Source organism: Hemitrygon akajei, chromosome 3 (genome assembly GCF_048418815.1).
Source record: "Hemitrygon akajei chromosome 3, sHemAka1.3, whole genome shotgun sequence".
Classification (NCBI taxonomy): Eukaryota; Metazoa; Chordata; class Chondrichthyes; order Myliobatiformes; family Dasyatidae; genus Hemitrygon; species Hemitrygon akajei.
Window position 1 is genome coordinate 169,247,783 of NC_133126.1, and position 21,484 is coordinate 169,269,266.

The window sequence follows — 21,484 nt, forward strand, 5'->3', positions numbered from 1 at the left end:
ATTACAGAAGGGTATTATCAACAAAATTGGACACTGAACCATATAAAAGAATTACAAAGCCTCTGTGTCCAGCTTCTGTAACTTTGTCTGTAACTTCCGCCATCTCCAATGGGAACCCACCACTAAACACATCTTTCCCACCCCCCCCCCCACACTTCCCGCTTTCTGTGTGGATCACTTCCAACATGGCTCAGACAGACATACTTTATTGATCCCGAGGGAAATTGGGTTTCGTTACAGTTGTACCAACCAAGGATAGTGTAGAAATATAGCAATATAAAACCATAAATAATTAAATAATAATAAGTAAAGTTTTCCAAGTGGAAATAAGCCCAGTCTATTGGCTCAGGGTGTCTGACACTCCGAGGGAGGAGTTGTAAAGTTTGATGGCCACAGGCAGGAATGACTTCCTATGATGCTCAGTGTTGCATCTCGGTGGAATGAGTCTCTGGCTGAATGTACTCCTGTGCCTAACCAGTACATTATGGAGTGGATGGGAGACATTGCCCAAGATGGCATGCAACTTGGACACCATCCTCTTTTCAGACACCGCCGTCAGAGAGTCCAGTTCCACCCCCACAACATCACTGGCCTTACGAATGAGTTTGTTGATTCTGTTGGTGTCTGCTACCCTTAGCCTGCTGCCCCAGCACACAACAGCAAACATGATAGCACTGGCCACCACAGACTCGTAGAACATTCTCAGTATCGTCTGGCAGATGTTAAAGGACCTCAGTCTCCTCAGGAAGTCCCTCCCCACTGCAAGCGGAACAAGTGCTACACCTCCTCCCTCATGACCATTCAGGGCCCCAAACAGTCCTTCCAGGTGAAGCGGCACTTCATCTGTGGGTCTGTTGGAGTCATCTACTATATCTGCTGCGCCCAGCGTGGCCTTTTGCATATTGGTCAGACCCGACGTAGATTGGAAGAATGTTTTGCTGAGCACCTACGCTGCATCTGCCAGAAAAAGCAGGATCTCCTGATGGCACCCACTTCAATTCCACTTCCCAGTCCCATCCATCAGTCCATGGCCTCCTCTACTGTCGCAATGAGGCCACACTCAGGTTGTAGGAGCAACACTGTATATTCCTTCTGGGTAGCCTCCAACTGGATGGCATGAACGTTGTTTTCTGGTAATTGCCCCACCCTCTTCACCATTCTCCCATTTCCGTTTCCCTCTCACACCTTATCTTTTTACTTGCCCATCATCTCCCTCTGGTACTCCTTCCCTTCCCTCTCTTCCAACGTCTTTTACCCTCTCTTATCAAAATTCCCCCTTTTCCAGCCCTTCATCTCTTTCACCTACCAACTTCCCAACTCCTTACTTCACCCTCCCCCACTCCTGGTCTCACCTGTCACCTACCACCTTGTACTTATTCCTCCCCTCCCCCACCCTCTTGCTCTGACTTCTCAACTTTTTCCCCAGCCCTAATGAAGAGTCTCGGCGTTAAAATTTGACTATTTACTGTTTTCCATTGGTGCTGACTGGCCTGCTGAGCTCCTCTAGCAGTTTGTGTGTCACATAGGAGACATCAGAGCAAAACACAAAAAAGACTAGATTGATTTTAAGAAGTGCCTTAAATATGCAATTCAACAGCTGAGAGCTTTCCCAGCTGACTGCAGACCTGCCAGTCGTAAAACAATTAAACCTGGAGATGATCAAGAGGCCAGAAATTGGATAATTAGAGGATTATGAGAATCAACAAGGTTACAAAACTCTAGATGAGTAAGATCAAGGGTGAATTTGAAAACATTGAAAAGAATTTTGAAAGTAAGACTTTTAACTGTGTGCCAATGTAGGGCGATGAATGGTCTACAATGAGACAATAGTTTTAATCACAACAGCCAGACAGTAGAATAATGGAAATAGCTTGGAATACATTAGAATAGACGATTAAATATAACAAAGGGGCTGATTATAGTGGGATTTACATCAACTGGAAAGTCTGTGGTAATCTGCATTGGGAGGTCACATTCAGGTAAGACATATAGAGTAAATAGCAGGGACAGAGAGAGTACAGAGAAGATTTATAGAATGTTACCTGGGTTTCAGCACCTAAGTTACAGGGAAAGGTTGAACAAGTTAGGTCTTTATTCTTTGCAGCGTAGAAGGTTGAGGGGGGACTTGATAGAGATTTAAAATTATGAGGGGGATAGATAGAGTTGACGTGGACACGCTTTTTCCATTGAGAGTAGGGGAGATTCAAACAAGAGGACATGAGTTGAGAGGGGGCAAAAGCTTAGGGGTAACACAAGGGGGAATTTCTTTATTCAGAGGTGTGGTAGTTGTGTGGAACGAGCTTCCAGTGGAAGCGGTAGAGGCAGGTTCGGTATTGTCCTTTAAAGCAAAATTGGATAGGTATATGGACAGGAAAGGAATGGAGGGTTATGGGCTGAGTGTGGGTCAGTGGGTCTAGGTGAAAGTAAGCATTCGGCACAGACTAGAAGGGCCGAGATGGTTTGTTTCCATGCTGTAATTGTTATATGGTTATATGGACATAAGGTGAGTCGATGCACAGGAAAATCTTGAGGTGCATGCCCGGAGCTCCCTGAAAATGGCGACATAAGTGGATAGGGTTGTGGAAAAACCCAATCAGTTTGCTTGCCTTCACAGGCTGAGGCACCGAATATAAGAGTTGGGATAGCGTGTTGCAGAACATTGGTTAGACAATGTTAGACAGATGTACGCTTCTGTTCACCATAGTCCATGAAGGTCAGGGTAGCAATACAGAGAGCGTAGAAGAGATTTACCAGAATATTGCCTGGAATGGAGAGATGAGGCATTAAGAGAAATTGGATTGGATGGGCCTACTTTCACTTGGAATACAGGATACAGGGGTGACCTTATAGTGGTTTATGTAATTGAGGGCAGTCCAAAACTAGAGGTGAGAAATATATGAGATTTGAGGGGTAAGCTTATCAAACTGAGGGTGGTGAATATATGAACTGAGCCAGAGGAGGTAGTAGAGGCAGATACAGTTATACAGCTTAAAAGGCATTCAAATAGGTATCTGGATAGGAAAGGTGAAGTGCTGTATATGGGGCTAACGCAGGTAAATAGGATTAGCACACTTGGAGGATGAGGTGGGCCATAAGCACCTGGTTCCACAATTCTCTGATGAAAGTTTTTTTTTGCAGCAGTTGAGATGTTGGGACTGTGCAAGTTTAAGGAGGTAAAATATGTGGACAATAGGGTATTCTTATATTAATAAATCATAGGATTAAGTATCAAGTTATGATAACAAAACTACCTAGTTCAGTCCCAGGAAGTTACAAGGGAAAGAGTTGCTTTGAAGGTACTGTACAGAGTAAGATACAGAGAGCTAAGACCATTGGTTTCTATCTTCATAGTATTTAGCTGGAGGATTTTTCTACTCCTGTATTACTAACTGCTGGACAAGAGGTCAATGGAGGGGTCAAGATAAAACCGTAAGACTATAAGATATAGGCCTTTTGGCCCATTAAGTCTGCTCTGCCATTTCATCATGGTTGATTCAATTTTCCTCTCAGCCTCAATCTCCTACCTCGTCCCCATATCCCTTCATGCCCTGACCAATCACGAATCTATCAACCTGTACGTTAAATATACTTAACGACTTGGCCACAGCTGCCTGTGGCAAAGAATTCCACAGATTCACTGCCCTCTGGCAAATTAAATTTCTCCTCATCTCCGTTCTAAGAGGACTCCTCTCTATTCTCAGGCTGTGTCTTCTGGTCTTAAAGACTCTCCCACCATAGGACATATCCTCTCTATATCCATTCTATCAAGGCCTTTCACCATTTATTAGGTTTCAATGAAGTCACCCCTCATTCTCCTGCCCAGAGCCATCAGATGCTCTTCCTATGACAAGCCATTCAATCCTGGAATAATTTTTGTTAACTTCCTTGGAACCCTCTCCAGTTTCAGCACATCCTTTCTAAAATAAGAGGCCCAAACCAGGCCTCATCAATGCTTTATAAAGTTTCAACATTACATCCTTGCTTTTATATTACAGTACTCTTAAAATGAAAGCTAACATTGCATTTGCCAATGGTGATGGCAAGGATGCCTAAGCTTGCAAGTGAAAACTGACACTCTGTCAATTGCTGTTGAGGATGCAGCTGATGGAATTACACTTCAGAATACTCACCACTGCTGGAGATGGGACATGGATACTAGGGACTGACCGTGGTCTCACATGGTTAGCCAGATGACAGAGGACAACACCATCTGTAAGTGCTGTTCCAAGATCACTTGGGAGTGAAACCTTTAACCGTGATTCAATGTTCTGAAAAATAAATCAGTGAAAAATCTATAATGGTTAATTGTTTAGCAAATACATTTTATAAACAGTGATGCAGAGGATTAAGTGATACACTTGAATTTTAGTTCTGCAACTTTACTTAAATTCAAATAAAGTAATTTCATTTTACCATCTGATAGCTAAAACATTTTGTAATAATAAATATGGCCCTATTCCTAATGGATGTATCAACACAAGATAAAAGCAGATTAATGTGGTAGTTAAGATGGTAGTTTCCTTAAAAATGGTTGGTATAACCACATAACAATTACAGCACAGAAACAAGCCATCTCAGCCCTTCTAGTCCGTGTCGAACGCTTACTCTAGTACCACTGACCCGCACTCAGCCCATAACCCTCCATTCCTTTCCTGTCCATATACCTATCCAATTTTACTTTAAATGACAATACCGAACCTGCCTCTACCCCTTCTACTGGAAGCTCGTTCCACACAGCTACCACTCTCTGAGTAAAGAAATTCCCCCTCGTGTTACCCTTAAACTTTTGCCCCCTAACTCTCAACTTATGTCCCCTTGTTTGAATCTCCCCTACTCTCAATGGAAAAAGCCTATCCACGTCAACTCTATCTATCCCCCTCATTATTTTAAATACCTCTATCGTCCCCCCTCAACCTTCTACGCTCCAAAGAATAAAGGCCTAACTTGTTCAACCTTTCCCTGTAACTTAGGTGCTGAAACCCAGGCAACATTCTAGTAAATCTTCTCTGTACTCTCTCTATTTTGTTGACATCTTTCTATAATTTGAACCAGAACTGTACACAATACTCCAAATTCAGCCGTACCAATGCCTTGTACAACTTTAACATTACATCCCAACTCCTATACTCAATGCTCTGATTTATAAAGGCCAGCATACCAAAAGCTTTCTTCACCACCCTATCCACATAAGATTCCACCTTCAGAGAACTATGCACCATTACTCCTAGATCACTCTGTTCTACTGCATTCTTCAATGCCCTACCATTTACCATGTATGTCCTATTTGGATTATTCCTACCAAAATGTAGCACCTCACACTTATCAGCATTAAACTCCATCTGCCATCGTTCAGCCCACTCTTCTAACTGGCCTAAATCTCTCTGCAAGCTTTGAAAACCTACTTCATTATCCACAACGTCACCTACCTTAGTATCATCTGCATACTTACTAATCCAATTTACCACCTCATCATCCAGATCATTAATGTATATGACAAACAACACTGGACCCAGTACAGATCCCTGAGGCATACCACTAGTCACCGGCCTCCAACCTGACAAACAGTTATCCACCACTACTCTCTGGCATCTTCCATCCAGCCACTGTTGAATCCATTTTACTACTTCAATATTAATACCTAACAACTGAACCTTCCTAACTAACCTTCTTTGTGGAACCTTGTCAAAGGCCTTACTGAAGACCATATAGACAACACCCACTGCTTTACCCTCGTCAACTTTCCTCGTAATGTCTTCAAAAAATTCAATAAGATTTGTCAAACATGACCAATGCACAAATCCATGCTGACTGTTCCTAATCAGACCCTGTCTATCCAGATAATTATATATACCATCTCTAAGAATACTTTCCATTAATTTACCCACCACTGACATCAAACTGACAGGCCTATAATGCTAGGTTTACTCTTAGAACCCTTTTTAAACAATGGAACCACATGAGCAATACGCCAATCCTCCAGCACCATCCCCATTTTTGATGTCAGAAATGAAAAGACTCATTTAAATACTTTACTGTGGGACACCAGAACTAGGTGCTCAAAGTGGTAGATTTTATTTCCCTAACTTGACAAGCACAAATTTCAACAGATTAATGTGTTTTTTCCCCCCTTTCTATTCATGCACAGCACTTGGGAATTGCTGGCAGTGCCAGTTACATTAACTTTTTAGCTTGTTAACCTATTTCAGAAGACAGTCAAGAGTCATGAGGTATGGAGATAGGAGGAGGTATGGACGTGCATATAGACTAGAGAGTCTCATGTTGTGGAGGTGGAGGGTGGTGCAGCTAATATAGCTGTTACCTCACAACTCCAGAAACCCAGCCTCAATCCTGACTTTGCTTCCATCTATATTGAGTTTGTTTGTTTTCCCCATGATTGCCTCTGGGTGCCCTGGTTTCCTCCCATTTACCAATGATGTGCAGGTTTGAAGGCTGATTGGGTATTGTAAATTACCTTTAATGTACAGGTGATAGGAAGAATATAAAAGAGATAATAGGAATTTGGGGAGAAAAATTGGGATTAGTGTAAATGATTAGTGCATACTCAGTCAGCAGACAGGCTTGTTCAAGATTCAATATTATTTAATGCCATTTCAGTACACAAGTGTAAAGCAGGATAAAATAATTGTTACTCTGGTTCCAAAGCAGCACAAAATAATACACAATAAGATAAACAACACAATAATCTACCTACAGAAAAGATATAAATAAAATTGAAAGAGTGCAAAGAAAATTTACACAGATGTTGCCGGGAATTGAAGACCTGAGTATAGGGGAAGATTAAATAGGTTACAACTTTATTCCCTAGAGTGGAGATTTGATAGAGGTATAAAAAATTATGAGGGGTATAGATGGGGTAAGTGCAACCAGACATTTTCTTCTGAGGTTGGGTGAGACTACAACTACAGGTTATGGATTAAGGGTGAAAGGTGAAATGCTTAAGGGGAACATGACAGGGAACTTCTTCACTCAGTGGTTAGTGAGAGTGTAGAACAAGCTGCCATTGCCAGTGGTGGATATGGGTTGGATTTCAACATTTAAGACAAATTAGGATAAAGTACATGGAAGGGAGGTGTGTGAAGGGCTATGGTCCAGGTACAGGTTGTTGAGACTACGCAGATAAATACAGGCCTGTATCCATGCTGTAGCACCCTATTACTATGAGTTCTAAAATTATAAAATAACACAATAAACTTATGATAGCTTATATACATAGATTGATCGTATGTACGTAAAGTGACACTAGGTACAGGAGTGTCTGTACGTATGGTTACTCTGACAGAAAATAATAAAGTGTTGGTGGTGGGGGTGTTGTGGGGTTGGTTAGTGGGTAGTTTATGTGGTTTATGACTGGCAGGTGTCAACAAATCTCTAAACTTTATTCCAGGAGCACATTAATGTTCCAGACTTTTGGCAGTCTGAGGGGATTTGAAAAAAAAGCACAGGCATCTTCCTTGCATTTATTTACATAAATACCATTCAAAATCATTCCATCATTAATTCATTAGTATGTTCCACAATCTATCATTAGATAATTTTTCTGTGGACTTGTTTACTGCAGGCCAGTGCAGTGATGCTTCAATTGTGGTGGACAATTGTACGATTGATTACCTTCCTTAGTTGCTGCACCGCTCTCTGTTCATCCTCAAATTGTTTTTGGTTCTGCAGCATCATCGGGATTTCAGAATCCTGGCCAGGGTTTACAGAGGACAAAGCAGAAAAGTTCCCATCTAGAAAAAAAAGGTCAATTGTGCATAAGAAATTACCACAGGGACATTGCTGCTTGACATTCGTATCAAGTATCCAACACATATTTGTTGTTGAAATCCCTTTGTAAATTCAATGGGGTTAAATAATTTGTAGCCCTCAGATACATTGTAACTCTTTTTAAAGATGTGATAGCCACTTAAGACATCATGAACAAGGTACTAAAAATTAATCCGGGGCTAAATACATTGTCCTGCATTACAGTGAACAAAAGGATAATGGAAGTAACAATAAAATAAGAAATTGATATACAACTTGATCATCTTTCTCTTCAACTTTTTGTTTTCTCTGATAGGCACTGAATTGTCAGACTTCTCCTCAATTGCTACATCTCAATTTAAACCAGACAACCATTGTTTATATGAAAGCCTGGACCATTTGATATTTTAATCTGGCATCAATAGGAACAAGCCAATGATGAGAAAAAGAATCTACAACTATGTAATCTAAAAATTTCAATTCTAAAATTTTGAGGAGCCTAAACTGACATTTTTAATGCAAGACTGCAACATATTTTGCATTTCAGTACAGATCTCAATGAAGAAAAATCCCAGGTTATTCAGAGATATGTTTAAGCAAATGAAGAGAGAAGGAGGCATCCATCATTAAAGACCCATACCATCTAGGCCATGCCCTCTTCTTCTTACTGCCATCAGGGAGGAGATACAGAAGCTTGAAGACGAATACTCAACTTTTTAGAAACAGCTTCTTCCATTCCTCCATCAGATTTCTGAATGGTCCATGAATCCATGAACATCACCTCTATTTATTTATTTCTTGCATATTTATTATTAACTTTGGAATCTTTAAAGTACTACACTGCAGCCACAAAACAACAAATTTCACAATATATGTCAGTAATAATAAACCAGATTCTGATTTTGAATAAAGGAGATATTTGTAGCTATGATGAAAGTTGTGCCAAGAACATCTTGACAGGAGGCAGAGATTTAAAAAATTTCTGATCTGCTTCCAATGCAACCCAAAGTATATTTGCCAATGATGTCTCTATAGTAATGCAGGGACACCTAAATGTTAAGTGCTTATTATTTACACATGAAGCAGCAAAGAAGAAAAAAAACTTTGTGAAAGCAGGAATCAAAATCTATCCCTAATTCAAGAATTTTCTCCCAAGGCGTATTTCAATGTATGATCGACATTTGTATTTGATTTTATCATATAATTTCCTGAACTCCTTTATTCTCATGTTTACTAAATGTTCTTAGCAAATCTCAGGAACTCCTCAGGGTAGTGTCCTAGGCCCAACCATCTTCAGCTATTTCATCAATGACCTTTCCTTCAACAGTTAAGTCAGAAGGAGGGATACTTGCCTATTGCACAACGTTCAGCACTATTTGTGAATCCTCAGATAATGAAATAGTGCACAATGTGACAGAGTATTCTTCACTTGCCCAGATGAGCGTATCTTCTCAGCAACACACTGGCTTAAATCCAGATGAGTGTAGCTTCTCAGCAACACACTGGCTTAACATCATACACGACATGGTAACTGGCTTGACAGGAATCCCAACCAGAACTATCCACTTACTCTGCAGCAGTACAATGTACCATTTACAGGCTTTACTGCACAAAGATTACTTAGCATGTACCTTTCAAACCCATGACCTCTACAAACTCGAAGAATAAGGACAGTGAAAGCATGGGAACACTACCAATCAGAAGTTGCTCCAAGTCACAAATTATCCTGACTTAGAAACTTATCACTGTTCCTTCATTGCCACTGGATCAAAATCTTGGAACTCCTTTGCTAACAGAATTGTGCATACACCCACACCCATAGGCCTGCAGTGGTACAAGAAGGCAGTTCACCACCACATTCTCAAGGGCAATTAGGATGGACAAAAAATACTGATGCAGCCCAGGGAGTTCATATTCTTTGAATGCATAAGAAAACTAAGTATAATTTTCTGCTGATGTATGTCACCTACTGTTTACAGAAATATTGCACATTTGGGGAGAAACAAGGAGCTGATTAACTGTTATTTGTGAAGCGGGGTGCCGTGCACAATCATAATCGGATGAAAAACGGACGTGGGAGCACGGAGGAACATCTGGAAATCTCCAGGAAGACCTTCTTCGTTGCTGCTGCTGCTGTGAGGTCCAGGTCTCTGCTGCGAAGAACAAGCCCCCTGTCCTCGGGGTCGCGTTGCCGATGGCCGTTGGCGGGGGCGTCTTAATACGCTCGGCAGAGGATGGTGCTCGGAGAAGCTGTGCCAGAGGGGATGGTCGGAGGCTTGGAGGTTCGACGGAGCTTTCATTGTGTGCTGCGTCTGTGAGGCTGAGTTGGGCGATGCCGTGGAAGTCCATAGTGGGGGTATTCCCTTCTGCCGCCTGCGTGGCATGATGAATCTATCGGGACCCTGAGGACTTGTGGAAACTGTGTGGTGGTTTTTTTTGAACTTATAGTCTTTTAACATCTTTGGACTATTTTTACTGTGCCTATGGTCTGTTTTTTTATCAATTATGCTATTGTTTGCACTGTTGTAACTATGTGGTTTTGTGCAGGTCTTGTAGCTTTAGTTTTTGGTCTTCTTTTGTCTGGTGGGATTGGAGCTCCTTTCTGGGGAACGCGCTAAGATGGTAGCGTGATATTAATACGCAGCAGCCTCTCCGGACTCGGGATTGGGGATTGCCAAACGTTATGTGGATTTGCTGGTGTAGTCTGTTTTGTCATGTGTTTTTGTGATATCATTCTGGAGGAACGTTGTCTCATTTTTTAACTGCATTGCATTTGTGGTTTCTAAATGACAATAAACTGAATCTGAATCTGAATTGCATGACAATCAGTGTTAATGACACTATTTCCTGTGGTCCACTGAACAATGCAAAATTTACTTTCATCTCACTTACCCTTTTTCATTTCGTCACGCATGGTTGCTCTCAAGAGAAAGCTTTCAGGTCGGTTAGGTTGCATGGCCTGCTTGTAAAAGTGGGGAGAAGAAAGGCCAGGCTGGACTGCAGACAGACATGAGGATAAAAATGAGCAGAACTTGATGTTAGAATTAAGAAGCCGAGTTTAATTAACAATCAGTACAAGCAGGGGGAGAGGGGAGGAAAGGAGAGGTGGAAGGGTGGGGGGAGGTGGGAGGTATACCAACATAACACAGTAAAATTGTAATTTTATGATGTATGATAAATGGTTTGATCAACCTGTAATGAGTTGGTTTAAAAGTAATGATCTTTTTAATAGAGAGGACTTGGCTATTGATTCACACCTTATATCCATATTTTTCTATATTCAAAATATTAATTTTCCAAAACTTGCTGTGTATTTATAAGTTTTCAATTTTGATATTTTATTAATTCTACTTTTGGCAACTTTTATTTATTTAATCTACATACTGCTTACTGGTTATGTATACCGTTTTTCTGCAGTTTGTAGTCATTTTGCACCAGACTCAATAGTTTTATTTTCTGCTGTCAAGAAAGTTTTATTGTCTCCTGAAACTATCTGTAGGCTACTTCACCAATGAAATACAAATAAGTTGGAAACCTAACAATTAGCAACAGGGAATGCATGGCACTTACCATGTACTAGACTGATACAATTCCGCCTTGGGCTGAATGATTACAGAGACAAATGAATTACACCAAGATATTCTCAATGATAAAAGTGAATTGAACACATGTCAAAGTGGGAAACCTGTCTCAAAGATTAGATAATTTTTGTAATTGTAGCCCACCACCAGTCTACCTAGAAAAGTGAAGGTAGATATTTTTAGGATTTCCAAGATCAGAGATTATGAATAGATTAATGGAGGGGTTTTCAGAGCTTTACAAAAAACATGTGCCAGTCTATCAGTCCCATAATCACTGTCTTGTGACCAGGTGAATAATACAATGCTGAAGCTGAATTTTGATCCTTATCTCAGATGCTTATTACAATGCAACATTGTTTAAAAACAAGTAAATGTTTTACTTGACATCAAATGAAGGAAACACAAAATACATAATTTTATTGTGCATACAAATAGAGGAACAATTGTTTTTGTTATAGTTTGCAATGGTTTTTCTCTTACCTATATGTGCAGATGATTGGGCCGTTGCATTTGGTGACACAGGTGCTTTGTCTTCATTCTGAGGAAAAAGACAAGACTTTTAAAAACTAACAAAAGATGAGTTGCACAGAGACTAAAAGCAAGCAATGTGGAGCCTCTCTGCAATACATTTTACTTCCTTTTCAACACTGAGCCACACTGACATCTTGATACTCTTTCAGAGTAAAGCAGTGAATTAAAGTGTAATCTGAACTAAAAATTAGTTTATTCTGCAATAATTTTTGGTTACTGTATGTATAAAAGTTAATTAAAGTTAAAAGCTTTAGCTACGCCATTGTGTTTTGCATGCCACAGTCAAAACAGATTTAGTATTATTGGCCGAACAGCCTGCTAAGGGCCTGACTGAAGAGACTTGATTAATGTCATTTACTTCCCACTCAAATCAGTTCTAATAATATGAATTGACTCTAAGTACAATACAACCTAACATGCATCATAACAAGTTACAGAAACTCCACCACATAGTAAAATCTGCAAATACTAGGGCTTCCAAGTTATTATCAATCATTTTCAGCTGGGAAACAGAGCAAGTGAATAAGAACAGATTAGGCTAGGTAAGCATCCTCTAGAATAGATAAAAATCACTATGCAGGTATGTAACAATTGAACTGGGTCTTGGATGAAATACTTAACAGCAATAAGCACCTAAAAATTACAGCACAGCTGGTTAATATTTTGTAAAAGTGTAAATAAAGAATCTGAAAGCAAAACCTAAACTGTAGCAACTTCCAAAAGCACCCATTATCAAGGTCACTGGCTCTATTGCCCAATTAATGCACACATTATCTGGAGGGTACTGAGATGAGTGCAATTGTACTCCATCTCTGTAAGCATCCAATTAACAATTCCAAAATATTCTCAAACAGATTATATGCACCAGCTTGGTTTATAATAACTATTTTCATCCAGCTATATAGGATTTTCATGGGCAGGTTTGCTACAGCTGTTGGGGAGGGTTTAAATTAATTTGATAGGGGATGGGAACCGAAGTGATAGAGCTGAGGATGGAGCAATTGGTATACAAGTCAATTCAGTGTGTAGTGAGACTGAAGACAGACAGATGATAAGGCAAAATTGCAGTCAGTCGATAAGTTGAAGTGTAAAACGAGGGCAAAATCAAAAAGGATGATGAATACAGGACTGAAGGTGTTGTATTTGAATGCATGCTGTGATTATCTTGTAGCACAGTTAGAGATTGGCAGGTATGATGTTATGGGCATTACTGAGTCACGGCTGAAAGAAGATCATAGTTGGGAGCTGAGCTTCCAAAGATACACCTTGTATTGAAAGGACAGACAGGTCGACAGAGGGGATGGGGTAGCTCTTTTGGTATAAAATGAAATCAAATCCTTAGAAAGAAGTGACATAGGATTGGAAGATGTAGAATCCTTGTGGGTAGAGTTAAGAAACTGCAAGGATAAAAGACTCTGATGGGCCTCCAAACAGTAGCCAGGATGTGGGATATAAATTACAATGGGAGATAGAAAAGGCATGTAATAAGGGCAATTTTATGATAGTCATGGAGGATTTCAATATGCAGGTAGATTGGGAAAATCAAGTTAGTGCTGGATCCCAAGAGAGGGAATTTGTAGAATTCCTATGACTCTTGAGAGCAGCTTGTGGTTGTGCTCACTAAGGTAAAGGCAATTTTGACCTGGTGTTGTGTACTGAACTAGATTTAATTAGGGAGTTTAAGGTAAAGGAACCCTTAGGAGACAGTGATCATAATATGATAGGATTCACCCCGCAGTTTGAGAGAAAAAAAGATAAAAGTCAGAGGCATCATTATTACAGTGGAGAAAGGGGAATTACAGAAGCATGAGAGAGGAGCTGACCAAAGTTGATGGAAGGGGACATTATCAGGGATGATGGCAGAACAGCAATGGCTGGAATTTCAAGGGACAATTTGGAAGGCGCAGGATAGATAAACACCAAAGATGAAGAAGTATTTTAAAGGGAGAATGATACAACTGTGGCTGATAAGGGAAATCGAAGACAGCAGAAAAGCAAACGAGAAGGCTTACAATACAGCAAATTTTAGTGGAAATTTAGAGGATTGGGAAGCTGTACAATCCAACAGAAGGCAACTAAAAAGCCACAAGGAAGAGGAAAGATGAAATATGAAGGTAAGCAAGCCAATAACATGAAAGAGGATACCAAATGTTATTTTCATAAATCAGATATATATATATATGAGTAAATGAGAGGCATGAGTGAATATTGAACCACTGGAAGATGACTATGGCAAGGTAGTAATGGGGGGGGGGGGTGGAGACAAAGAAATGGCAGACCAACTGATAAGCATTTTGCATCAGTCTTCACTGTGGAGGCATTAGTAATGATCTTTCAAGAACCACTAGATTCTGGAATGGTTCTAGAGGACTGAAAAGTTGCAAAAGTCACTCCACTCTTGAAGAAAGGAGGGAGATAGAAGAAAGGAAATTATAGGCCAGTTAGCCTGACTTCAGTGGTTGGGAAGATGTTGGAGTCTATTGTTTAGGTTTGGGGTACTTGGAGGCACATGATACAGCATTGTTTCTTTAAAGGGAAAGCTTGCCTGATAAATCTATTGGAATTCTTTAAAGAAATAACAGGTGAGATACACGAAGGAGTCAGTAGCTGATGTTTCCTTGAAGTTTCAGAAGGCCTTTGCGAAGGTGCTGCACGAGGCTGCTTAACAAGGTAACAACCCATGGTATTACAGGAAAGACTGGCAGGAGACAAACAGTGTGAATAAAGAGGGCCTTTTCTGGTTGGTTGCTGGTGACTAGTTGTATATGTCCAAGTTTGCAGACGATACAACAATAGTTGGAGGGACAGATAATGTTGAGGAAGCATGGAGCCTGCAGAAGGACCAAGACAGCTTGGGAGAATGGGCAAATAAGTGGCAGATGGAATATAGTATATGGTCATGCACTTTGGGAGAAGGAATAAAGGCGTAGACTGTTTTCTAACTGGGGAGAAAGCTCAAAAGTCAGAGGTGCAAAAAGACTTGGGAGTCCTTTGTGCATTTTCCCTAAAGGTTCACTTGCAGGTTGAGTTGGTGGTAAGGAAAGGAAATGCAATGTTATTCATTTCATAAGGACTAGGATACAAGAACAAGGAAGTGATGCTGAGGCTTTATAAGGCATAGGTCAGACCACACTTGTATTATGAACTTGGAAGTTTTGGGCCCCTTATCTAAAAGATGTGCTGGCATTGGAGTGTGACTAGAAGACGTTCACAAGAGTGATTCCAGGAATGAAAGTGTTAACATATAGAGGAGTGTTTGATGCCTCTGGGCCTGTATTCGCTGGAATTTAGAAGAATGAGGGGAGATCTCATTGAAACCTATTGAATATTAAAAGGCCTAGATAGAGTGGACATGGAGAGGGTGTTTCCTATAATGGGTGAGTCTCGGATCAGAGGGCACAGCCTCAGAATAGAGGATTGTGCGTTTAGAACAGAGTTGATGACAAATTTCTTTTGCCTGAGGGTGGCAAATCTGTATAATTCATTGACAAGTGTGGAGGCCAAGTCATTGAGTATATTTACAGTACAGGCTGATAGGTTCTTGATTACTCAGCGTCAAAGGTTACAGGGAAAATGTAGGAGATGGAATTGAGAGGAATAATAAGATAGCCATGATGGAAATGGCAGAGCAGACACATTAGGATGAGTGGCTTAATCCTACTCCTATGTCTTATAGTCTTATATTTGAAAAGTAGGTTTTATACAATGTACACTTTTATGACAATGTAGTTAAAATACATAAAGAGGTACGAAAGCACAAGTAAAAGGATGTTTTCATGTCTTGTACCAATTGGTGACAAAAGATCAAGAGTAACAAACAAAAAGAAAATGTTAAGATAAAGCTGAGGAACAGCAGTTATGACTGAAATAGTTTTAAAGATTTCTACAGGATCTAAAACTAAACAATCTTTCAGAAATAACTCAGAATGTGAAGTCACCGATGATGTCTTCCATATTATGTTTAGAAATTACAAGGTGTTTCCAGATCAACATGGCCTATTCCACTCTTATGGCCTATTCCTTATACAGAACATGGTATTGTGAATATTGATCTGCGATGTGCAGTAAAATGACAATGGATTTTTTATTGAAAAGGGTCAGAGCAGGAGAAGACATCTATAAAGTTGAAATCTGAGTGTATACTGTATAAAGTGAGTGGTATAACTAGAAGAGCCACTTCCTCACTGTGCCAGATCTTGGGGACTGACTGTGTAGAATTTGCACATCCTCCGTGACCACTTGGATTTCCTTCCAAACACCAAAGTCTTTAAATCATTTGTGTCTAGTGTATAGGTGAGTGGTAGAATCTGGAGGTAGTTGATGAGAATGTGGGAAGAAAAAGCTGGGATTGAATGGGTGCTTGATGGTCAGCATGGACTGTTAGCTTAAGAACCTGCTTTTATGCCGTAGCTCTCTATTGCTCTATGAGTACATGTTCAAACACCACCAAGCTTCAATTTTAAACATCTGAAATAGGAGAGAAATTGTATGCTGCTTTTTTGCATAGACTTAACAGAGATATAATTCACATGCTAATATAAACAAATCTACTGCCCCAGAGGAATAAATAATCAGATTTTCCTAAATTTAAGTACTAACAGACAAACAGAATATTGTATCATAATATCTTCTAAATAGTTCAGATATTCTTAATTTAAGACACAAGTCATGTGGCAATGTAAGCATTTGAAACACACTCAACAATACTGACAAGTGTAATACAATCAGCAAAGTGGCCCACCTCATTTTCTCTGAAACTATGCAGGTTGTGTATAGTCCGTGAGCCAGGACCCCAAACTTGGGCCACCGGTACCATCTGGGGGGAATAATTCTTACAGTGATTTTTGGCAAGGTATAAACCCCTAGTGCTAGAAAATACATGATAGCATTGTAGTGGCGGTAGCAAGGCAACAAATCAGAGCTTTGTCATGTGGAGCGGCCAAGAATCCAGAAAGATGAGGAAGCAGTTTCAGCAGTGGTTAGCCTCATACATGAATGGGTCAACCCATTTGCAGAGAAGCGGGACCTCATTAGCATCTCTACAGCAAAGGCAGCCCCCAAGGATATTGCCTCCGACTAGATGAAGGCATATGAGATTGGTGAGCAATGCTAAGCAACCTTCAAGGACGAGAGACTAGAGGAAGACCCACCCGTAAAGAAATTCCATGACCCAATGAAACCAACAAGCTGAAAACATTCAGTGACATGTGTAAGAAGAGAGGAGTGAAATCAAATGGGCGGGCGATCATCTTGAAAGCAGACAGGTCTTTGTTTGGATGCATCATAGTGATGGCACAAGGGCGCAGTCTATGTATGGAGGATATCCTTTCTCATCCCCTTGGACCATTGCCCTGGGCCCTGTCGACACCAGAAGGGTTGCTGAGAAAGCAAATAAAGCTACTTTAGCCATAACCTTGCAGAAAAATGTAGCAGTAGAAGAGCAGCTCCCAGGAAACTCTGCTACAGTGGTTGATGGAATGAACTTGGTCCAAAGAGTGAAAGGTGATCAATTTACTTTCAGAGATGTTGCCACAACAATTCTGGGTATGGCTCTGAGAGAGGGCAGTCAGAGTAGCAGAATAGATGTTGTGTTTGACACATACAAGGAGAACTCTATCAAGAATAGTGTAAGATCTCTACGGGGTGAGGTATCACAGGCACGCAGATGGTGAGGCAGTGGAGGATCTTCCTGACCAAAGTCAGTAACAAAAATAGTCTCATTAGCTTCACAGTCCATGAATGACAGATGTTACAGAATTATATCTCCAGACAGTGAGGAGGTGTCAGCTCTTCAGTGTCAAGAAGAAGAAGCAGATGGTTGCCTACTTCTCACACTGTCCATGCCACAAGAGAGGGACACCAGTCTGTAGTGATCTGCTCAGAAGACACAGATGTCTTTATCATGTCTTTAGCATTTTGTGACAAGATTGAGGCCGCATTGTTCCAGAAGTGTGACACTGGAATCCGTACAAGGCTTGTAGACATCAGGAACGTTGCTGCCACTGTTGGTATAGAGGTTTGTAGGGTTCTCATTGGGTTGCACGCATATACAGGATGTGACACTGTGAGTGCTTTTGCAGGCAAAGGGAAGAGAAGTGCCCTAAAACTTCTCACCAGCAACAGGGAAACTCAGGACACATTCTTAAGAGTTGTGTCAGGAATGGGACCTCTCCCCAGAACTGATGGACAAACTGGAGGCATTTACATGTCTCCTATATGCCCCAAAAGCATTGACCACCAAGGTCAATGAGCTCAGGTATCACCTTTTCTGTGCCAAAAAAGGTGAAATCGAAAGTCATCAACTCCCAACATGCAAGGACTGCTTAACAAAACATGCACAGCAAGCCAACTACCAGGCTGGTATATGGAGATGTTTGGAGAAGGGTCCACAAGTGCCAAGCCCTGTTGACAGAGGATGGAAGATGGAGAGAGAAGAGGAAGCTGAACAGTTGGTGGTGCACTGGATGGAACCCTACTGGCTCACGGACTAGTGCATTGCTTACCTGTATGGGTACACTGGAAACATTCACGCAGCCTAATGACACAAAGGCAAAGTGTCGCAGAATTTTAACAGCACAGTACAGACTCTTCCGCCCACAATGTTTGTATCAACCATTTAACCTATTTTGAAATTTACTTAACCTGTCCCTCCAATATAACCCCCATTTTTCTATCATCCATGTGCCTATCCAAGAGTCTCTTAAAAGCACCTAATTCAGCTGTCTCTACCACCTCAGTGGCATATTCTACACACCTACCACTCGCTATATAAAGAACATATCTGACATCCTGAGGAATTACGTTCCTCACAAAACCTTAAAGTTATGCCCCCTCATATTACCCGTTTATGGCCTGGGAAAAAAATCTCTAGCTAGCCATTCCATCAATGTCTCTTCAACTTGTACAGCTCTATCAAGTCACTTCTCGTCCTCCTTCTCTCCAAAGAGAAATGCCCCAGATCACTCAACCTATCCTCATAGGGCATGCTCTCTAATCCAGGCAACATGCTGGTAAATCTCCTCTGGATCCTCGCTGAAGCATCTAATCCTTCCTATAATGAGGCGACCAGAACTGAATGCAATATTCCAAGTATTGCAGTCTTCAATTTTGCTGGGAGTATGCTGATAGATTCCTGTGCAAACTGTCAGTACAAGCTCAACAGTGGAGATAGAAATGGGAATAGCTCCCTAATACTCGCAACGGTGAATCAGCTTGAACATCTGTGCCCATTTAGAACATAGGAAGTTCAATATATTCAAAGGAGGAAACCAGCTGTGAGGAAGTAAGGTATAAATATTTTTGCTTTTTTTTAATAAAAAGGAAGTAATATACTTTTGAATGTTTTAAATGTCTTTGCTTCTTTTGTAATATATTTAACAATTTCTGCATTTGAAATTTCTTTTTTAAATAGTTCGCTTAATTTTTGGTTTTGGGAAGTTTTTGAAATGCATCTAAATGTTAGATACGTTCAGTTTTAGTTGACTCCAATTTTGTAGCTGTTTCATAGGTAGGATTTGTGCTGAACCACACCCTCCTTCATACAACAGGGTTTGATGCTCAGAAGGCTCCACCACAACATAGGTCCTCAATACTGAGACAGGGTATCAACTTCAGTCAACGTGCTTTCTTCAGTGGATATCAAAGTGGAACTCACCAATGACCACAAAATCTATGCCATTTTTCTCTTAAGTCCTCAGAAATGTATATGGGCATGGCTCACAAGGTCAGAATTTTTTGCACATTCATAATTGTCCTTAAGATAGTGGTAACGAGCCTGTCACTTTGACTGCAAAGGTCCATGTATTGAACTTATTGCAAGAGCAATAACAGTTGCATAATTTTGATGCAGCAATGATAAAGGAATTGCATTCAAGACAGAATAGTACTCAACAAGTAATCAACTTCCTAGTTCTTCTACGACCACAAGTTTATGCCACATAGCAAACTTATTGTACACATTGCAGTGACAATGAATAGCTGAGATTGTGTATAAGGTGCCGACAATGCTGGCTGTTTTGTCCAAGATGTCATCAAACGTCTTCAGTTTTGCTGCAGCTGTATTTATCTTGGTACACAGAGTGTACCGCATTACATTTTCAGATAAAATTCTTCTGCTTTGCTCCTTCTGCATACCTTGCAGCACACGGTCCAAATTGATTTACAGCAAATAAAGTGTCTGAAGCACATCTGCTAAACTAATACAAGTACAGTAGTGACCTGTACACCACAAGTAGACACGTCAATGTATTCATTCAGAACAATTATTGTTCAAGAATATTGATTCAATAAATCAGCGTTTGCCAGAATAATATCCATGTTCTTGTTTCAGTCCAGGAACTGCTGAGCCCCTTTGTTAAGTTGTTCATCACTATTTATGATCAAATTGCTTCAAAACCACTGTTGTCCCCTGGCATGATGATAATAGCGTCATGAAGAATGTCCTGGTGTATAGTTTATGTATTGCCTATGCCTTTTTCTGTTAAGTACTCATAAGTGTATATGGGCATGGCCTGCAAGGTCAGATTTTTTTTGAACACTTTTAAGATAGTCTGTCACTTTGACTGCAATGAACATACTGCCAAGATCTGTAACGGTTACATAATTTTGATGTTGCTGATGATCCAGAGTGTCTCATGGATGTGCAAATTATAGTTCCCATAACTGTTCTTGTTCTGTAACAATTCGCACAATGATAAAGCCACATACAATGGTACTACTTAGTACAAATATGGTGCTTGAGGCACAAATTTAGTACGTAGCACTTCAACTATTACATTTGTCTCAGCTGACTCCTGCAAGCAAGGTTATCTGAGATTTGTCCTCCTCTTGGTTTTCTCATCATCTGCAGCTAACCAGTCCAACAGCAGTTACTCTCAGACTCCCCTGGATGGCAATGGCATCTCCAAGCCTCATGAGATAGCCCAGCAATAATACAACATAACTTTTCAACGTGGTACTTTCTTGCCATACAGTCCAAGGAGATGTCAGGGTAAGTTTTTTTTTACGCAGAGTGGTGAGTGCGTGGAATGGGCTGCCGGCAATGGTGGTGGAGGCGGACACAATAGGGTCTTTTAAGATATTTCTGGATAGGTGCATGGAACTTAGAAAAATAGAGGGCTATGGGTAAGCCTAGTAATTGCTAAGGTAGGGACATATTCAGCACAACTTTGTGGGCCGAATTGCCTGTATTGTGCTGTAGGTTTCCTATGTTTCTAATATTCAGGATGCTCAGGGCTATTGCACTACCAATGGGACGGATATATCTGGTGACAGACAGGTGTGAGTCTGAGAGCAATGTTCCCTCTAATTTTTAGTAGTCAGTGTGCACAAAAATCTTATGTTGTGCAAATTTTTTTCCTGTGACAAAAGTATGTGCGCACTGAATGCACAAATGGCACAGCTGATGTAGGTTTACAAAATATTTGACATAAAGCTGCACAGAATAACAAAATAACATACATATTTAAGTCACTCAGTTATTTTTTCTCTTTCCTGTCTCTGGCATTTACCCATTCTTTGTAAACTCTATCTTGACTAATAAAACTTCCATCCAATTGATAGCTTTTGATTCTCATTAACATATCCAAATGACATTCATCTAAACAGTT

The 21,484-nt window shown here is 40.4% G+C and overlaps 1 protein-coding gene across 9 annotated transcripts in view; it reads right to left on the reverse strand.

The window, feature by feature from the left end:
* Positions 1-21,484, reverse strand: part of LOC140725615 (DISP complex protein LRCH3-like) — a 144,655-nt gene that overhangs the window by 14,207 nt on the left and 108,964 nt on the right. For all 9 annotated transcript variants that reach the window (XM_073041290.1, XM_073041288.1, XM_073041289.1 and 6 more), the window contains 4 exons: positions 11,826-11,883; positions 10,657-10,761; positions 7,630-7,748; positions 4,131-4,268 (listed from right to left, as the gene is read on the reverse strand). In XM_073041290.1, the coding sequence (XP_072897391.1) occupies positions 4,131-4,268; positions 7,630-7,748; positions 10,657-10,761; positions 11,826-11,883 (420 nt within the window). The remainder of the gene's footprint in view (positions 1-4,130; positions 4,269-7,629; positions 7,749-10,656; positions 10,762-11,825; positions 11,884-21,484) is intronic.